Below are 20,636 nucleotides of genomic sequence, written 5' to 3'. Positions count from 1 at the left end.
AACTTTGGCCCATCCTAAACGTGACCCAGCATACAGTCCCTCCTGAAAACAGGCTGGGCTCAGGGCAAAGTATTCTCTGATCTGCTATCCGACCACGCCATCCTTTCATCCCACATCCCCGCATACTGTTCTTTCTAACGTTCTTTGCTCCTCTTTATGAAAGAACAGCTCTGCAACTCCCAAGATGCCTGCAAAGCTTATTGGCAAAGCACTTTTCCTACTGTAATACTTCTTTCTGTAACTCCTTGAAATAATCCATTTGAATACAAGACTTACCAAGTCCAGATTTATTTTTAAAAATTTGACATCAAAGTAAAAAAGCAGGCTGACATAAGACTTATGAATATTTACAAGAAATATAATTATACGTAAATTAATTAAAACAATACAGAAGTACATAAATGTTGCTAAAATGCACTGTCAAGGAAAAGAAGAGATAATGGACACTTTAATGCATATTAAATTGAAGTACAACATTTAATTTTGCACAAACGCATACAAGACCCTACATGCCATGTTATAAAAAGTACTGTCTCCTTTGAATATCTAACTCAGAAAAAATATATAAATATATAAATATATACATAAATATTATTCTATATAAATACAATATGTTATATATAGAATATATATTCATATATTTATATATTATATATTTTATATATAATACCAGCAGATATATATGTGTATATATAATGCCAGTATGTATATATATTTTTATATATACCTGCTATAGTACATATAGTGAATACCTGCTGGTATTCACTACATCTTGATTCCAAGAAGAAATCAAGCAGAGGCTTCTACTTGACTGCAGATTGGACTCTGTTTCCCTTGGTGATTTATTAGCAATACAGCAAAAGTCATGTATTTTGTATTTGAAGGAGTTTTCTAATCCCTTTGACCTGCTACAAATTCTTTCAATAATACTAGTCATTGTTTTTCTAAGGATGGTCCACTTTCCAAAGTTATATATTCATTCTCTCATATAACAGCTAAGATAGCCCTGTGATGTAGATAGGGAAGTTTGTGTTATCTCTACCTTTACAGAAGGAAATGATGCTTAGAGAGGCCAACTTACTTGCCTAAGTCCTACAGCTAGTAACAGGACAGACAGAAAGAAATGGTGTGTCTTTGCACACTGGCCCCTTCTATTCCCTACAATGTCTCCTTATTTAGCTGTATTTTCTCTGCATGTCATCCCCAAATCATTGTTCCAGACCACAACCTAATGATATAGATAAAGAAGACCCATCACATAGGATCTTAGAGCAGGAAGGGGTCTTAGCTCAGCTGTGAAATGTGAGTGACTTGCCAAGAGTCAGCTGATGACGCTGTTGGTGGCAAAGCCTGGATGGGAACCCATTCCTTCCCTAAGCCAGTACTCCTGCTCCAGGCCGCCCAGAACGGACCTCCCACTGAGATGCTCCCCTGAGTCCCTAAGCCTTGTGTGTTTGCCCAACAGGCCTCCAAAGGGCCAGAAGAAGTATTTTTTTTAGATGTTGCTTCTGAAGGGTTCAGAAAAGAACCAGGAGAAAGGCAGGTAAAGAGAAAGGATGAATATTATCACTTTCAACAGATGAGGTACTGTGCCACGTTTTTCCATATACTATTCCAAAGCGCTGTCTCATAAATCAGAAAAGCTAGTCAGAAAAGACAGTGTGGTGGTTATAGCACGGGCTCAGATTCACCGTCTGGGTAGAATCTAAACTCTTCCACTACTAACCTGCAAAATGGGTCTAATAAGTTTCTACTTCATGGAATGATTATGAGGATTAAACTAGATAATCCATCTAAAGTTCTATTATGCGGTGCACATAATAAGCACTTAGTAAATATTAGATATCATTCCCATTAATAAGGTAGGTTACTATTTCATTAATAAGGTAGGTATGATAATCTCCTTTTTCCAGATTAAAGAACTAGGATTCAGAACTGTAATGTACATTTTCAGGAAAACCAATATCTACAGTGAACCTGCTCTAAGCCAGGCTGGGCTTAATCATGAATACTTGCAATAATCCTGTGATGTAAGCATTGTTAACTCCACTTTATAAGTGAAGAAATGGAGGCTGGAGACAGGGGAATGCATGGCGAGGAAATCTGTTACTGTTATCACTAATTTTTGAGATGCCATTACGCTGGCTAACTTGTCTAAACATTAAACTGGTATATTTCTTAGCAATGGTGATTCAAATGCATGAAAAAAAACAGCTGTGCAATTTATTTTCAATTATATTTATAAGGTTAAAGTATTCTGAGAGATATTATTGTCAATAGTACACTTATTTGTCCCAAGCAGAATAAACTCTGAAAGAGATGCTATGCATTTACATATGAAATGTGTCAAAATGTCATAATGATTGCAAATGACATTTGCAATCCCCACACAGGAGTAATCTCCTGTAGATGTCCCATCACCCAACCAGGCCTGGAGAAAGGCACCACTCATTCCCTCCAATTTATGTTGTTTATCTGAATTTACACCACTAAACTACAAGGCGGTCTTGATAAATCACATATTCTCAAATCCTGTGAATGCACTCATGAGTGTGCACTGAGTTCTCTTTGCCTCTCACAGAAGAGCTCATTTCCATTCCTCAGAGGGACAAGAAACCTCCCCAATCTATTTATCTAAAAGTTGTCCAAGTCCATCCACTTTGGGGCCAGTAATAGACTCAGATGGTATGAAAAGTGAGCATTTTTCATCAAAGTAAAGCAGTTCTAATGGCAGAAGTCAAAGCTGCAGCTGCTGCTGGACAAGGACAGACAGTTGAGTAATCTGATTTAATATTTAAGACCTCTCTAAGAAAATGTGATAGGTCTAATCCCTAAGGGTTGCACACAGCTGGGTAAAACAACACTGATAGCTGATATTTACTGAGTATTTACTGAATAGCAGGCACTGATTCAAGTGCTTTTACATGGATTATCCCACTTAATCCAAGTAATGATAGGAGGTATGGACCATCAGTAAACCCACTTTTCAGACAGGAAAACTGAGGCTTAAAGATTTTCTCCAAAATGTCCAGAAAAGGCACATTTATAGAGACAAGAACCTCCATTCAGCATTGACCCCGATTCACCCGCTGGTTCACTCCAGATGTTGGTATGGTATTATGTCCAAGCATTCAGAATGCCTATACCTTTCCCTACAAGTCACCTCTCTTCTCAAGGGATTCCCAAGGCTGAATGAAATATCGGTGTTTTGTTTTATTAATAGCCACCTCCTGTAATCACCATACAGCAATCTGGTGAAAGACAGAATGAGAGCATAAAGCTTGGCTTATACCTGGAGACAGAAGGGAGGCATCTTACTCCTTCCTCTCCCCTCCTTCCACCAAATCTGAACCTTGAGACCAGCATTCTCGCATGGCCTCATACCCACAGGCTTATCCTAAGAGAGAAGCAAGGAGAACAAAAAACTGAGGCTCTAACTTATCTATCCAGTTGCACACTCAAGGGAGACAGAAAAGAAGAAGCTGGCCTTGGTCTACAGTGGGAAGTAGAATGCCACAGATGGGTGTCCTGGAGACATGGTGGCCCTGCCCACAAGTAAATTTCAACTCCATAAGTGACCAGGGCTAAAGAATTATTCTATCAATGTGCTGGTAATCAGACGGGTGAGAGAAAAGAGCAGAACAGTTTTACAATCCTGAAGTAAAGGGGCTCATGATGCTAATTGGATTATTATCCCATCTGGGGAAATAGGAGTAGGGATTTCACATCTATAGAGTGAAATCTGTTCTCCTGTGAGTTGGATCTGTGTTTCTCTCTAAAGTCCAAACTTTCTCTTAGCCCAGCCTGCCCAAATGCAGTTTTTCCGGTCATGCTGGCCTTTGAGAATTTTAGTAGGTCAAGAGCACAGGAAAGAACAGTCCCTGGGAAAGTACTGTCTGCTCCTCACCAAACTCTTTGATCAGAAGGCCTATTCAAGAGCAAAAACACAACGTAGGCTGTCCTTTCTCACAGTGCCAGACATTTAGATTTAAAAACTTAGTAAGTCAAGCCATCAGCCAGAGCTTTTCAGTCCAACATTTATTTTGTCTAAATTGAAGCTGTGAGCCTCCGCGCACTGGTTTCACACTCCATGAGCATGCTGCAGTGGTTAATGGCATGGTAACGAAGCCCAAAGCTCCTGCAAGGCCTGCCTGCAGATCACTGAAAGAGCTTTTCTAAGTGACCTATGGCCCTTCTCTCAGGGGAACTTCTCAGCACTGCTCAGGGGACCACATTTACTCCCGAGTGGCCACTAACTTAAACATCAGGGAGAGGGAGCCTTAAAGTGGATGTTGCTTTTGTCTTAAGACATTTTTTGGTCTCACTTTCACCTTTCAATTTCCATTGCATCTCATCTCTAGGGTATTCTCCTGCCTCTGACTTTAGCTCTCAATGTCAGAACTGCCTCAGCACCATGCTAGATGCTCCCCATCCACCAGTGGTTCTCAAAGTGTGGTTCCTGGACCAGTAGCATCAGCATCACTCAGCAGCTGGTTAGAAATATAATGCATAAAAAAGAAGAGTATCTGTCTATCTATCTATACACATACATACATGAACATAGAACTTATTCATTGATGAGAACGTGGATCACATTCATTGATGAGTGTGATTAGTATAGACACACACACATATATACGTGTGTATATATTCATATATACTATATGTGTGCATATATATATACACATATAGTATTTTCCACATATATATATACGTGTGTGTGTGTGTGTGTGTACCTCAGTTTCCTCATTTGCAAAACCAGGATACTACTTACCTTTCAGAGTTGTTGAGATGATTGAATGAAATAATACATGGCAGAATGGTTCTCAAACCTCAGTATATATTAGAATCTCAAACTTGAGCGTGCATTGAGTGTGCATTAGTCTATACACACACACGTTTGTGTGTGTATATACACATATATATGTGTATACATATATATGTGTATACATGTATATACATATATGTGTATATACACACACAAGCATGTGTGTGCATTTATATATTCCAATGCACACTCAATGCATGCTTTTGTGTGTGTACATATATATATCCAAATGCATATATATGCGTATATATGTATACACATATATATGAGTATACGTGTATATATGTATATATGTGTATATACACACACAAGCATGTGTGTGTGTTTATATATTCTAATGCACACTCAATGCATGCTTTTGTGTGTGTACATATATATATCCAAATGCACACTCAATGCATGCTCAAGTTTGAGATTCTAATACACACTCAAGTTTGAGAACCATTCTGCCGGTGTTATCATTTCGTTCAATCCTCTCAACAACCCTGAAAGGCACGTATTGTCCAGGTTTTGCAAATGAGGAAACTGAGATTTCAAAATGAAAAAGTAACTGATCAATATCACCTGGCCAGTAAGTGGGGCCTGGCCCCTGGCCACTCTTCAATCCCATATCTACTCCAGTCCTGTGGGCCTCTTGGCTCCTCCTGGAAAATGAGGCAAGCTCAGCCTGGCTGAGGGACTAGAACCCAGTGTTCCCTCAATCTCAGTGGCTTAAAAGCCAGCATGCTCATATGAAGCTCCTGAGAAGCCTATATATATATACACATTCATCATACACACACACACACAACACACGTGTATAAAACAGTTTTATTATGAAAGATTTCAAACATACACGAAAGGAGAGAGTACGAAATAACCCCTATGTGAAGGGGGAGCCCATCAAAAGGACCACCCAAGCCCCACCCTAGAGCAGTTAAACCTGAATCCCTAAGGTAGGGCTCGGTATTGTTTGTAAAGCTCTCTCAAGTGATTCCAACGTGCTTGAACTTTGAGAAACACTCTCAGATTCATTTCTCCTCCAGATATTTGCGTTATTCAAATCAGCCAAATGTTACCTCCACAGAGGGCCTTTCTGGACGCCCTTATCTGAAGCACACCACATCACCCCTGGCTACCCTACCATGCCATCTCTCTATCCCTTTATCTCGCTTTATTTTCTTTATAGCATTTTCTTTAAAGCACTTTATAGCATTTTCCACTGGACATTTCATCATATACTATGGGCTTATTCTCATCAATGAATATGATCCATGTTCAAGAAGCTCATTCACTGAAGCAGCAGCACCATGTTCCTTCTTCACCACTTATCCCCAGGGTCTGTGAAGACAGTAGCACATGGGAGGTAGTTGATGAATATCTCCCAAATGCATAAATGAATGATAGAAGAACAGAGCTGAGACTCTCACACAGGACTATCTGACTCCAAAATCCATGCTTTTCCCACAATACCCATGGCAGCCCTGGTCTAGTTTCGCTGTAGCCTCCGGAAACAGAATGTAGTTCTTGTCTGGAAGCAAGCTGTGTATTTGGTACTGAGTTTATCATAGTAGACTGTTCATGTTAGTTATTAGTTATTAGGTCGTATGTGGCTTGCTCAACAACTCTGGATCTTATTTCCATTTGTAAAGTAAGCCCGTTCTTGCCTATCTTCCACATCTGTTTAGAAGGATAAGTGAAAACTTATATGACAGCATTTATAATTTGCAAATAAAGTTATTATCATTACAACATACAGACGAAATAAGAAAGGAAGGAAATAGAGTAGCCAAAGAAAGAAGAAATAGTGGAAAAAGATGATGGTGTTGGACAGCATGGCTTAGAAGAAACTTTCCAGTCCAGAATTTTGTGATTTAAGAGAAAAATAAAAAACAAAAAAAATTATCAAAATGCTGTATATCAAAATTGCCCACTTGTCCAAGAACAGGATTCAGAATCATTTGTGTCTACTATAAAAAGGGACACAATTCTATTATTTTTATTTTAAAATACAATTTGCTACATTGAAATCTCTTTCAAGAGCCTCTACTCTCGTTTCAGTCTTTGACACACAACAGTAACTTTGTTACAGCATCATTTAAATCATGGTCACAGTTTTCTTTTTCCCTATCCTTGTTTCAAATCCTGTTCAAGAGCCCCAAGAAGCCACATAGCTCTGGCCTTAGGTTGGCCACCTCTATGCTGAGTGTGGGAAGCAAAGCGAAGTATCATCACAACCAGCTCGGACCACACAGTGGCAGGCATGCTATGCACAATCGGGTCCTTAAAGGACCATCAGTTCAACCGACGCCCATAACTTCATAACTAAGCCACTAGACTCTTCAGGGAAGCCACTCTATCTTAGATCCATTTCCACAGATGGAAATCTGACCCATTGCAGATCCTCGATAAAGGCTGAGTGAAGTATATAAACAAATGGTCTCTGGTCTCCTTTCTGAATACAGTACTTGTGATATTATGAGCTATATATATATAATATATACATATACATATATGTGTATGTATGTATATAAATATATAATTTACATATGTGTGTATACATATGTGTGAGGGGGTGTGTGTATTGGACATAGAGTATACACACACACCCACACACATACTCCAGTACTGTACATCCAATACGCACACACACACACATATGTTTCTATCCACTGTTCCTGGTTCATAACTCTCATAGCCCTCGTTACAGTCTTTTGTATGTTGGTGCATTTTAGGCCTCAGGAGTTGAGCGAAGAGTTGCAAGACCTTCATTCCAGGGAGAGTCCTGCCCCATATCCTGGAAGAAGGAATGTTGCATGGAGAGGCCAGAAGAATCTGGACAGGCCTTCTTGGGTTTCCCCAATCAGTCTATTAATATGAGCTCAGACCCTTTCTGTCCAGTCACATTTCAACTGTTGTCCATGCTTCAATCATGCCTAGCCAATGAAGTTTCCATAAAAGACCCAAGAGGACAGGGTTCAGAGAGTTTCTGGATAGCTGAACTCATAGAGGTTCCTGGAGGGTGATGCATCCAAGGAGGGCATGGAAGTTCCAAGACCCTTCCCCCATACCTCATCTTATGCATCTGTATCCTTTGTAATATCCTTTATAACAAACCAGTTAGTGTAAGCAAGTGTTTCCCTGAGTTCTGTCAGCCTCTCTAGTAAATTAATTGAATCCAAGGAGGGGGTCATGGGATCCCCTATTTATAGCCAGTTGGTTAGAAGCACAGGTAAAACAACCTGGGGCTTTCAACTGGCATTACAAGTGGCAGGGAAGAGGGGGTTAATCTTGTGGGACTGGGACCTCAACCTATGGGATCTGACACTATTTCCAGGTAGGTAGTGTCAACACTGAACAGGAGGACACCTAACTGATGTCCACTGCAAAACTGACTGCTTACTTGGTGTTTGGGGAGAAATCCTCAGACATTTGGTCACAGGAGTCTTCTGTGTTTCTGTGTGGCTGGTGATGTTGAGATAATGAAAAAAACACAGTTTGAGTTTTTTCTCCAACGCAGTACTGTACCTCCAATAATGAGGACTCACGCTCCTAAGGTGGTCCATCCCACATGCGGGAAGCTTTATTAGAAAAAGAGCATGTGTGGCTTGGGGAAAGAGTAGGGGCTTCATGGGCAGATGGACTTGGATCTAAATCCCAGTTTTATTCACCACTTCTTAGCCATATACTTTGTATATGCCACTGACTTTCTCTGGACCTCAACTGCCTCGTTTGTATACAGGGAAGATGGCACAGTGGTCTGGGCTGGCTAGAGGAGAAGATGTCAGGTCTATGGAAAAGTAATAGGAGAGAATGATGGAAATGTGAGTTGAGACCAAATTAGTTCAGTGTACCCACCAGGCACCATTTGCCTTCTGTTTGGAGAGGCAATGCAGGAGCATGTTGAAGGCACAAGACTGGAGGCAGACAGCTGGGTTTGGATCCTAGCTGGAATCTTGAGCAACCAACTTAACCTTTCTATGCATTCATTTACATATAGGTAAAAAGGTGATCATCATAGTACCTTATCATAGGGTTGATGCAAGGATTGAGTAAATCAGTACTTCCAAAACACTTAGCACCTGAATTATAAGAAATCATGCAATAAATGTTAGCTATTACAGTGATGATTATTGTTATTTCTGCAATCAATAGGCCACTGAAAAGGTAGTGATAAGATCACTGCTTCTCAGATGTTTGATTGCACCGGAAGGTGTAGGACAGACAGGAGCAGAGAGGTGGTAGGCCAAGAAACTATTTAAGAGGTCACTGCAATTCTAAGTGAGGGGTGCTGAGTACCCAAAGTAGCAAAGATAAAGGAAAGAAAAATGGGAGGAAATAAGCCAGATGCTAGATACGTCTGAGCAGTTGAATCAACAAAACTTGGCCAAAGCCTTGATGTGGCTGGTAAGAAAAATGGAATAGCAGAGAAGATAAAAGAATTTTGCCTGGCTGGGTGTGGTGGCTCATCCCTGTAATCCCAGCACTTTGGGAGGCTGAGGGCTGCGGCAGGAGGATTGCTTGGGCCCAGGAGTTCAAGATCAACCTGGGCAACATAGCAAGGCCTCATCTCTAAAAAATAAAAATTAAAAGAAAGACTTCGTCTGAAAATGTATCAGTTTTCAAACTAAGGTACCTTTTAAAGTTACCCTAAGAAATTAATTCTGCCTGTTCTAGACTGTGAGCTTCTTGATCATCTTGTTAAACCCAATGGTCCTAGTACACAGCAAGCATTCAGAGTTTGTTGAGTGAGTAATCCATCAAGTTATAACATCTGTATACAGAAAAAAAGTAAATATGGCAGCTTAGCCACTTGCAGTATCTGCTGTGTTCTGGATTATGAAAAGGCCAGCCCTACTAATTTGTAAGTATTCAAAGTGGCATGTCTTACAGTCCCACTAACTGGAGAGGGACGGACTGCATCCAAAGCAAATACATATGTATTTAGACAGGAAATTTCTTCATAATACCTATATTCTCCATTTATTTAGAGTAGGGTTTCTTGACCTTGGCAATAGTACAATTTGGGACTGGATAATTCTTCCCCGGGAGAGGTATGGGGTCACTGTCCTGTGCATTGTAGAGTTATTTACAGCTATCAAATTTTCACACATATCTGACAGATTGGATTTGAACCCCCTAACAACCCTGCAATGGGGCAGGCAGAGTTTTCATTCCTGTTTAACAGGTGAGCAACTTCTAAATATTGCAAACATTTGTTTTCTGTTTTAAAATATAAAAATACTATATCTGATGTAAACAAAAATGCAATTGCCTAAAAAGGCAACCACATGTTTGACATTCACAAGATCAGGAACCCTCCAATCCCACATCTGCTATTCACTTATCTGGGCCATTTCAGGAGTGACTTCACCTGGTTTAACCAGGTGAGCATGAGGTATCCTCCTAACTCTAACACTATAATACCCTGGTCCTGTATTAGGAAACTTCAGTTTCACCCACATTACCTGCAGGCGACTTTTAACCTACTTGCCATGCTGCGACTATTACACAAAGCAACCGATGACAAGCCTTGGATGACAGGCCTAAGGGGCAATGCCTTCCACCTGGATGGCTACCTGGTTCCAAAGACTTCAACAACCAATCCCATTCCTCCTACATCTTTACTCCTTCTGCCTGAAGCTTCAGACTCAACTTATTAAGAGCAACTTGGAAGGAAGGGGCAACAACCAAAAGAAACACTAAAGAGTCACTAAAATAGTAGGGCCCTTCTCGGCAACCCCCGACACTCACCACCCTGCACATCCAGTCCTTGAAAAGTTCTGTTTCTTTTCCTCCTATATCAAAGCCCTAAGATACCGCCCCTCCCCCACCCCCAGTCCCCCAAATGCCACTGGCACGCATTGGAGAGTGCGGATCAACGTCCCTTGCAGACTTGTGCACGGGCCTAGGAACCAGCTGACCCACGTTTCAACTGTCATTAACTTCTAACTACATGCCCCGTCGGTCCTGATCTGAGGCTGAACTCCTATGACCTTGCAACTCCCCTGGATCTGCAGGGCAGTCACTTGGAGGCACCGTCCCTGCGCTAGCTTCAGAGCTGGAGACAGGGTCCGGGCGGAGCTCCTTCCTGAGCCGGAGAAGACCCGCCCCTGTCCCTTCCGCGACTACCGGCCCTCACTCCCTGCGGGGAGGTCGACCCCGGCGCATTCTAGGCCCCGCGGTCCTCCAGCGGGTTGCCCGCTACCTTGTCCAGCAGCCGGTAGATGCTGATGCCCGAGGTCTCCACTAGGAGCTGCCAGTCGGCCCCGGCCAGAGCGGGCTGCTGGAGCTCGGCGCAGGCCTCCCAGAACTGCTCCTCCGAGAAGCCTCCCGCGGCCAGCTCCATCCTTCCGCAGTCCCGGCTCCTCCGCCTGGAGGGGCAGGCCGCGGACACCCTTGGTGTGGGCCTCGGGGCGGGGTGACAGGGCTGCCCCGGCTGCCCCAGCGCCATTGGCAGGAAACTGAGGAGGAGGCGGGGCCTAGACTGGAGGAGCGGCCTGAGAGTGGGGCCCTGGAGGGGCGGGCCTAGAAAAGCGGGCGGGGCTGAGCAAGGAGCGAGGAGGATAGACAAGAAGTAAAAGGAGAAAAATTGGACTTGATGTGAGGAAGGAAGGAAGAGCTAGAGAAGTGAGGAGGCTTCCAGAGGGAAGGGAAAAGGAAGAGGAAGGGAGACAGTGATGTCACCTCAAAAACAGCTCCTCAGTAGCCCATCCCATACTCCCTGCTACGCCCATAACCTGCAGACCTGTTTGAGTGTCTCTCATTTACCTTTCTGAATAAAGTAGAGAAAGCCTCTTTGGTAGACATGAGAGGAGAGGTGGGCAGAGTAGAAATGCTGGAAAAATCCTAAGGGGTCAAATGCCAGAAGTGTATTTCAATATAATTTCTCTTCTTTCTGCCATACATTTTAAAACATTATTCTGAGATGAGGTCCATTGGATTCCCCAGAAGACTCTAGGGGTTCATGACACCAAAACAGTTTATAAACCTAATCCATAATGGATCTACGAGGTTGTTGCCACCCTTGAGGGTAGAAACTGATCTGAAAGGTGTCATACTATCCACCTAGGATTTCTGCAACTTGCATAATTTAGCTCACCGTGCAACCCAAACATCTTCTTCTTCCTTTGAAGTCCCTTGGGTAATACTGTATTTCCCACCAGCAGACTGTACTACCTGACTTTGAATAAAGTAGGTCGTTTAAATATCAAAACGATGTAACAGCCACATGAGTGCCAATAAACTCTGGAAACTCATGTTTCCTAATCTGTAAAATGGGTCAAGAATTGTGCCACCAGTTACAGCTGAGGAGGTGGTTGGACAAGGAATAATTTTGCACAGTGACTGTCCAAGTAAATGTTCAATAAAAATTTCCACTTGTTTTGCGTTACTATATCGAAATGCTTTTCTTTCCTTACTTGAAAGAAAGTTGATGGCAAAGTCTTCATTTATGCGAATTTCCAATCAGGCAAATGATCACATTTGGCAGCTTGCTTAGTTAGACACAGCAGAGATAAATAATTGCTTTCCTCAAGTCAGTCCTGGTTCTGTTTCGTTTTATAGGTGTGGAAAGAGGGATGTGAAATTTTCCTAGACAAAATGCACAAAAGTTTAGACTAGACATACTTTCCCACTGTTTTTTATAACGCCTTGTAAATTTTCTATGTATTGTAAATCTATATTTTATTTAAATGGAAATTCATTGCTTGAAAAAGCAATTGTGTAAAAACTGTTGGCTATGAAGTATTTTCAAGTATCTTCAAGGAATCCATTATAAAGGTTTGATTTGATAAAGCTTTATTACTATATAGCAATAGACTAATGGAGACAAGCATAAGAGCACAAATGACATCATGCAAAATATAAGGCATGCAATTCAAATTGTATTTATTGTATGTGTTTAAAAGTGTGTTGCCTACTAAACTCAGGAGAAAAATAAATATACCCTTGAATATGCTGAAATTTACACTCAGTTATTTTATTACAGTTAATGAAAGAATAATGTTAGGAAATATTTTATGATATCTCTAAAGTCTAAAAACAGCTAGGAAAGGGATCCAGGAAGGCCTGTTCTTGAGAAATTGCCTTAATAGCCTGTTTCCTTTGTGAAAAAAAACTCTGTGAAACAACTTCTGGCAAAATGGCAGCTAAAGCTCCTGGCTTCAAACATGGAAATGTTGGTTAAAACGTGTTGAAAATAGTTGTAAATACATAGCTTAGCTGAAAAGTGAAAAAGGGTACTTCCAGGTTTCAGAAAGGGAAGAGAGAATGAAAGCCAGCAACACCAGCTCCTGGATATCCTTAGAATGGATGACTGGTCCTCTCCCCACCTCCCCATGCAATGTTTCCCAGTGGAGGAACTTCCATTAGGGAAATACGTTTGACCTCACTCATTTGCTCAACTCCTACTCTGGAGAAGATGGCTGATTTAAATACAGTCATGCATTGCTTAATAACAGGGATATATTCTGAGAAATGTGTCATCGGGCAATTGCATCCTAAAGCATACATCATAGAGTGCACTTACACCAACCTAGATGGTAGATTCTACTACATATGTAGGCTGTATGGTAGAGCCTATTGTTCCTGGGCTACAAACCTATACAACAGGTTACTGTACTGAATACCGAAGGCAATTGTGACACAATGGTATTTGTGTATCTAAACCTAATTAACATAGAAAAGGTAAAACAAAAATATGGTGCTAGAATCATATGGGACCATCATCATATATGCAATCCAACATTGACCAAAATGTTATTATGATATGCGTGACTGTAGATGATGAGTTTAGGAGAAGGAACTACTGGTCAGGTCTAGATCAACCCTTCTGGCTCTTCCTTTTTGGCAACTGTCTACTTGTAGAAAATATGCATTCTCATCTGCCCTAGGTTGTATAGTAGACTCAAGAGGACAGGCTCTGACACCAGAATCTAGGTTTCCTAATGATGCCTGTGCCTGGAGGGCAAGTTTGATTATAGGCAGAGTGTTATAATTCTATTGTTGCCACAAACCCAAGCCCTGTTCTCCAAGCAGCTTTATTTGTAATAAAGGTGAAATGCTGATCCATTGTCTGATTAGCATCTACCTTTAATTTGATTCAGAATGCAGGTGGGGAAGAGAAGAGCATTGACTTTGAAAAATAACCAAGTAGACTCTCCATAAATACAAAATATAGTTATTAAAATTAAGAATTTAAAAGAAAGGTAATATAGTTGCCCTACCACAGTTCAAGAGAGATCAGGGAATAAGAAAGTAGCTGTGGTGAGTAAATTCCCAGGAAGCAGAACAGAGGTATAAAGAAATGGAAAACATGAAAGAGTAATTAAGAAACACGAAGGACACATTGAAAAGGCTAAACACTTCTGACTGAAGCCCGATAAGTAGAGAATAAAGAGGCCAGGGGATGGGTTGGGTAGGTGGGGAGAATACAGAAAAAAAAAGGCACATATAAAAATAAAGTGGAACTAAAGTTCTAACCTACAGAAACCTGGAACAAGGGAGGGCAAGGTCAGAGTTGTGTTAAGGAGGCAGATGCAAGATATTAACTTTAGTGTTGTTTAGTTTACTTTAACTGTGCATATTAAACTTTAAGGATATGAACTCTCAAAACTCAAGATAAAAAAAACCTACCCAATAAAAATAGGTAAAAAAAATTTAAACAGACACTTCACCAAAAAATATATACTGGTGGCAAATAAGAATATGAAAAGATGCTCAACAACATTAGTCAATAGGGTCATGTAAATTAAAATCACAATTAGGTGCCACTATGGCTATTTTAGAATAGCTAAAATTAAAAAGATTAATCAAAGCAAGTGTTGGCAAGGATGTTGAGGAACTAGAACTCTCATACATTGCTGGTAGAAATGAAAACAGTACAAACGCTTTGGAAAACTGACAATTTTTTTAAAAAGTTAAACATACACTTACCATACAGTCCAATCATCATACTCCTAGGTATTCACTCAAGAGAAAAAAATAAAGCATTGTTCAAACATGGACTTGTACACAAATGTTCATGGAAGCTTTATTTGTATTAGCCCCAAACTGGAAACAACCCAAATACAACCCAAATGACCTTTAATGGGTGAATGGATAAAACAAGTTGTGATATATTCACCAATGCAGTACAATTCAGTGTGTGTGTGTGTGTGTGTGTGTGTGTGTTCCTTGATCTGTCCATTAAAATGATCTGGAAGACTAGAAGCATTGGCACGCCATTAGCATTGAGCACACCTGTGGCCCAGTTCTTGGCTTCTATATATCATTGTCTACTAAAAGATTCTTGGAAAAAAGACTGATTCTAGGACTGGGGCAGGGAACTTTTAAAGTAAGCCTAAAACATATTGTTCCTGAGAATAAGGAGAGATGTTCAAAGACAATTAGAGTTATGTCTAAAAGATATGGAAGTTGGCTTGAAAGATTTCCCAGTCTCCAAATTTTGGGAAATTTCACAAAGAATAGTTATAGTAATAGATTATAAAATACTGGATTTAAAAAGAAATCTGTGTTTCCACAGTGTTACTCAGTTAAAAAAAAAGTAGGGAAGAAAAATAGGGAAGATAGAGAGGAGAAAAGTTTCTTCTTTAGAAAAGAATGCCAAAGAATTCAGGTAGAAAGAATGTCAACATTTGAAAACTTGCATTCTTTGACCCCCTATTAATAATTAATAGATTTAGGCAAGGATCATAAATGGATGCTGCAACCACTGGGTGAAAGGGTATGCAGATTAAACTTTGCATTTCATTGCAAAGAATCACCCATCGATTACTAGCTACTTACAGTCAGGAAAGTGTAACTTTATAATGGGAAGATCTAGTGGTTGCCACCTTAATCAAGCTATCAATTACATCACAAATAGTGGGACAACTGACATCACAGCCTCCATGACATGATGCAATAAGTTTATAATATCATCTAAACATTTTTGCCAAAATGTCTAACTTGTAACTAGTCATAAGACCCCAAACAGACAAACCCAGTAAGTGGAAAATTTCTCAGAATAACTAGTAAAACAGTTCAATATGAAAGAAGCTATTCTAAAAGTCAAGGGAAATAACAATTATGTGCCATGCATAAATCTTGAGTCATGGATTAGGAAAAAGCCATTAGAAGGCATTTCTGGGATAATTGGGGGTATTTGTTTATGCACCACTTTTCGAAAATATTATAAAACTATTGTTAACTTTGTAGGTGTAAACAATGTTATTGTGGTTGAGTGGAATAATATTCTTATTCTTGAGAAATGAATGCTGAATTATTTAGGGGTGAAGCAGCATGATACTCGCATCTTACGTTCAGATGGTTCCATTAAAAAAAGTGTGGTTGATATATAGATAGAGAAGCAAAAGTGACAAAACTAGATAATCGATAAATTTAGATGAAAGGTAGCCAGGATTTTATTTTCTATTTCTTCAACTTTTCTGCATATTTGAAATTATTCAAAATAAAAATTTAGGAAAAACCCGGATATATGTATTTATAAGAGACCATAACTAAAACATAATTACACAGAAATGTGAAGTTAAAGGCATGGAAAATATTTACAAGTCAATCTGAAAGAAAAGAAAAGAAAGCTTGTGTGATTCCTAAAATATCAGAATAAATGGACTTTAAAAGAAAAAAATTAATAGAAGTTTCCGAGTTAATGGTAAAAGGACAACTCTTCACGTTCTCGGAATGCTTAAATTTGTATATATTCATTTTACAACTTAAATACGTAAGGCAAAAATTATCATCAGTATAAGGAGAAATCAGCAAATTCATCATTACAGTGGAACACTTTAAGGCTCCTTTTTAGGAAATTGACCAAGCAGACAAAAAAACTAGTAGATAGGGAAGATTTCCGCATGAAACTCATACGCTTGATCTAAAGGTCATATATAGAACCTCATACTCAATAAGTAGAACACACCTAACATTTGCAAATCCTCATAAAACATTCATTAAAATTGGCACTCTTGTAAGCCACAAAGGATGTTTTCAACAAATACAGAAGAATAAATAGTGTTCTCCAATGACAATGCAAAAAACAAGAAAAAAGAAAAAGAAGACGAAGAAGAGCAAATAAACAAAAATAGCCAGTTTCTGCCCCCTATACATTTGGAAACGAAAAAACAAAACAAATATATACTTATTCCAGGAGCTAGCCCACAGCTAATTTCCTGAATTAAATTCATTTCTGCTTAGATACCTAGAGAGTGTTTGTTTTCTGCACTGACTTCTCACTGATACTATACACACGGCTTAAGATATTTAATATTTTAAACACCATTTCTAGCTATCGAAACTATAAATCCAATGGTATTTAAATAGATTTCCATAAAGGGTGTTCAAGGAACTTGACACACCAATTCTAAAATTTATAAGAAAGTGTTAAAGGTCAAGCAATTTGAAAACAGAGGAAAGCAATTTTTTAAAGTAGGAGGGAAAAAATAAAAATATTCCCTATAAGATATTAGGATTTATCATAAAGAAAATAATATAATATTGACCTAGGGCTAGGGAAAAAATGATTTTAAAAAAACTCATGTAGCAGCTTTCTATCCATCATCAAATCCATGTACGTTTTGAAACACAGTACCTAAGCAAGAATGGACAATTTTAAAACTGCTGTTGGCACAACTGGCTATCCTTATTTTTAAAATTATATTCCTGTATCATATCATACAACAATAGAAATTTCAGACATATAAAGAACCAACTGCGTAAGGCAAAACGTGGAAAATTTTAAATTATAATATAGGAGTAAAGCTTTATTACCTAACAGTTTAAAAAAATTCTTAAAGACACAACACAGAACAAACCATAAAAGATCAATTATTGCCTACTTTAAAAAGCAAGAATTCCTGTTCAGTTATACACTATAAATTAAAATCCATCACATAGATTGGTAGAAGACATTTGTTAATCACATAGCCAATAAAGGATCAATATTGAAAATATACAATGAAATTTTAGAAATCAATAAGAAAGCCCAAATAATGCAACTGAAAATATGAACAGTGGAAAAAAACCCAAACAGCATATAAACAAGGAAAAGCTGTTCTACTTGCATAGTAATTGGAAAAATGCAAAATCAGTTGTATCATTTCATTTACAGAAAATTGGCAAAAACTTTAAAATCTAACTTTAGGTGTTGGTGAATTTTCAGGGAAATGAAAGTTCCAACATAAAATATTCTGGTTAAAGTGCAAGTAGTAGTTTTAAAAACAACTCAACAAGACCTATTAAATGTGAGAATACACACAGTCTGACCCAGCAGTTCCACTTTTGAGTATACCTGAGAGAACTGATAATACTGCATAAGGATGCACATTATTTTAGTGGAAAAAACTTGGAAACAACATAAATATCCACCAACCACAGAGTAAATAATAAATATGTTCATCTGATAGTTTTTGAAATAAAAAATATATATACTTGTATATCATGGATAAATCTTGTAAACTGTTAAATGAAAAAAGCAAGTCACAGAAGGATGTACAGGGTAAGAAACTTTATAGTGTTTATAAACTATACATATGCCCTGAAGTGTTTAAAATGTAAATAGGAGGGATTCAGATTAACTTCAGTGGTAGCTGTAATATTTTATTTTTTTAAAAAAGTATAAACTAAATAAGGCATAATATTAATGTATATGCTGAGTGGTGGGTTCATGAATGTTCTATTACTATCTGCCCTTTTTGGTGTTTTTGAATTACACATAATTTAAATTTAAAAATTCTAATAAAGATATAATTGTAATGAAAAAATAGCAGAAAAAAACACCATTTTGGAATGCTATTAAAAATGAATGAATGCATGTTCACAGATGTCTAACTGCATAGAGAACACACATGCATTACCTGTTGATCAATTTTTTTTTCAAAAAATTGAGATATTAAAAGTATACAGTAGTCCCCCCTTATCCTCAGGGGATGTGTTTCAAGACCCCCAGTGGGTACCAGAAACCACAGATAGTACTGAACCCTACAAACACTATGATTTTTCTTTACTGAACCCTATATACACTATGTTTTTCCCTACCTATACATACCTATGATAAAATTTAGTTCATAAATTATGCACAGTAAGAAATTAACAACAATAACTAATAACCACATAGGATAATTAAGTAAAATAAGGGTTACTTGAAGAAAGGCACTGAATTATCATGACAATCTGATAACTGAGCTAGCTGCCTTCCAGCAGGTGAGTCACTTAACATAGACAGAGTGGATACACTGGACAAAGGAATAATTCATGTCCCAGGTGGAAGGGGGTGAGGTGGTGCAAGATTTCACCACGCTGTTCAGAATGGTACACAGTTTAAAACTTATGAATTATTTCTGGAATTTTTCCATTAAATATTTTCAGATCTCAGTTGAAAGTAACTGAAACCTGGGAAAAGGAAACCATGGCTAAGGGGAGACTACTGTATCTGTTCTCATTTACTAGTAAAAGCTATTGTGCACCAAGCAATTGAGAAGTGAATGAAATATGTGATATCATAGAGAAAACATCTGGGTAAGATCAGAACTTGTCACTGTCCCTAAAGATATTTTTCACATTGCAGAATTAATTTGGTATGTGGATTCCCAAGATAAGAGTCAAGGACAAGTTCTAGTCACTTTAAGAACCAGACAAGTCACTTTAATTTTTTAAACCTGTTTACTTAACAGTGATGTAAAAATAATAATGCCGATCTCAAGGACTTGCTGACGTGATTAAACAGATAACATGAGCAAAAGCACTCTGAAAAGTGAAAGTGAAAACTTGATAGGCATTTCTAAATTCTACAGCAGAGTGGATTTTAATGTTTCAATTGCCATCCAAATCAGTTTAGTTCTAGTCTATTCAACTTGTACTACTGAATGTCTACTCCTATTAAAGTACAGTAGCACATCTGTAATCCCAGCTACTCAGGAGGCTGAGGCAGGAGAATCATTGGAACCCAGGAGGCAGAGGTTGCAGTGAGCCAAGATTGCGCCACTGCACTCCTGCCTGGGGGACAAAGTGAGAATACGTCACACACACACACACACACACACACACACACACACACACACAAAAGCACTAGAGTTTTATCATGGTAGGGCAATGGAGAAGCAAAAAAAAAAATGTCATTTTATAAGCTTTAGAGACAACTGTTGCTGGCCTCTAAAGCTTATAAAATAACTTGCAACAGTCAGTTAATAATAGTTTAAGCCTGCCGAGTACTCATTATGGACTAGGAACTATGCTAAGTGTTTTCATTTAATCCCAACAATGCCACTGTGAAGTCAGTTCTATTATAATCTCCAGGTTGCACAGGAAGAAACTGAGGTTTAGAGAAGTGAAGTAACTTGTCCAAGGTCTCATGAGCAGGTCAAAGGCAGAGTTGGAGTTTAGAGTCAGTTCTGTGAGATTTTAGAGCCCCCTTTCTCATGTTTTGGGCATCTATTATGGATGTCGAATCTGCAGGCATGAAGCAGTGAACATAGCTTCTAACCCCATTACATTTATAAAGGTCTTCATTACCAAAAGGCTTTTTATGAACCATTATAGCCATAAATGTCATATAATGTCATGCTGAAAAATAATTCAGATATCACCTTTAATGTATTCTCTTTCATATGTATGTATTCATTCATTTGACAATTGTGTATTTATCATTAATAAATATTTGTCAAATGAGTGAGTACACTAATAGATAAAAGAATACATTAAAGGCTACATCTGAAAGCTCCTTCAGTATGAATTTTTATGGTTTCATGGCCCTAATGGCTGTTGTAGAGTACAAAGGTGTATCAGATGCCAAATCTCATCCTTAACCAGTAGTCCATGTAAACACATGAACACA

General features: G+C 38.7%; 1 protein-coding gene across 10 annotated transcripts in view; it reads right to left on the bottom strand.

The window, feature by feature from the left end:
• The window catches only part of PCTP (phosphatidylcholine transfer protein), a 148,670-nt gene that overhangs the window by 89,509 nt on the left and 38,525 nt on the right, over nucleotides 1-20,636 (bottom strand). For 9 of the 10 annotated variants that reach the window (XR_008653067.2, XM_055256325.2, XM_063628415.1 and 6 more), the window contains exon 1: nucleotides 11,016-11,299. The exons of the other annotated variant lie outside the window; for it this stretch is intronic. Coding sequence is in view for 8 of the 9 variants with exons in the window: in XM_055256325.2 (XP_055112300.1) it covers nucleotides 11,016-11,261 (246 nt within the window). In the remaining variant the exon portion in view is untranslated. Of the gene's footprint in view, nucleotides 1-11,015; nucleotides 11,300-20,636 lie in introns of those variants that run through there. 10 annotated transcript variants of the gene reach the window in all.

Source organism: Symphalangus syndactylus, chromosome 20, assembly GCF_028878055.3.
Source record: "Symphalangus syndactylus isolate Jambi chromosome 20, NHGRI_mSymSyn1-v2.1_pri, whole genome shotgun sequence".
NCBI classification, from domain to species: Eukaryota; Metazoa; Chordata; class Mammalia; order Primates; family Hylobatidae; genus Symphalangus; species Symphalangus syndactylus.
The sequence above is the reverse complement of the archived record's forward strand: the minus strand, read 5'-3'. Positions and strand labels throughout refer to the sequence as shown.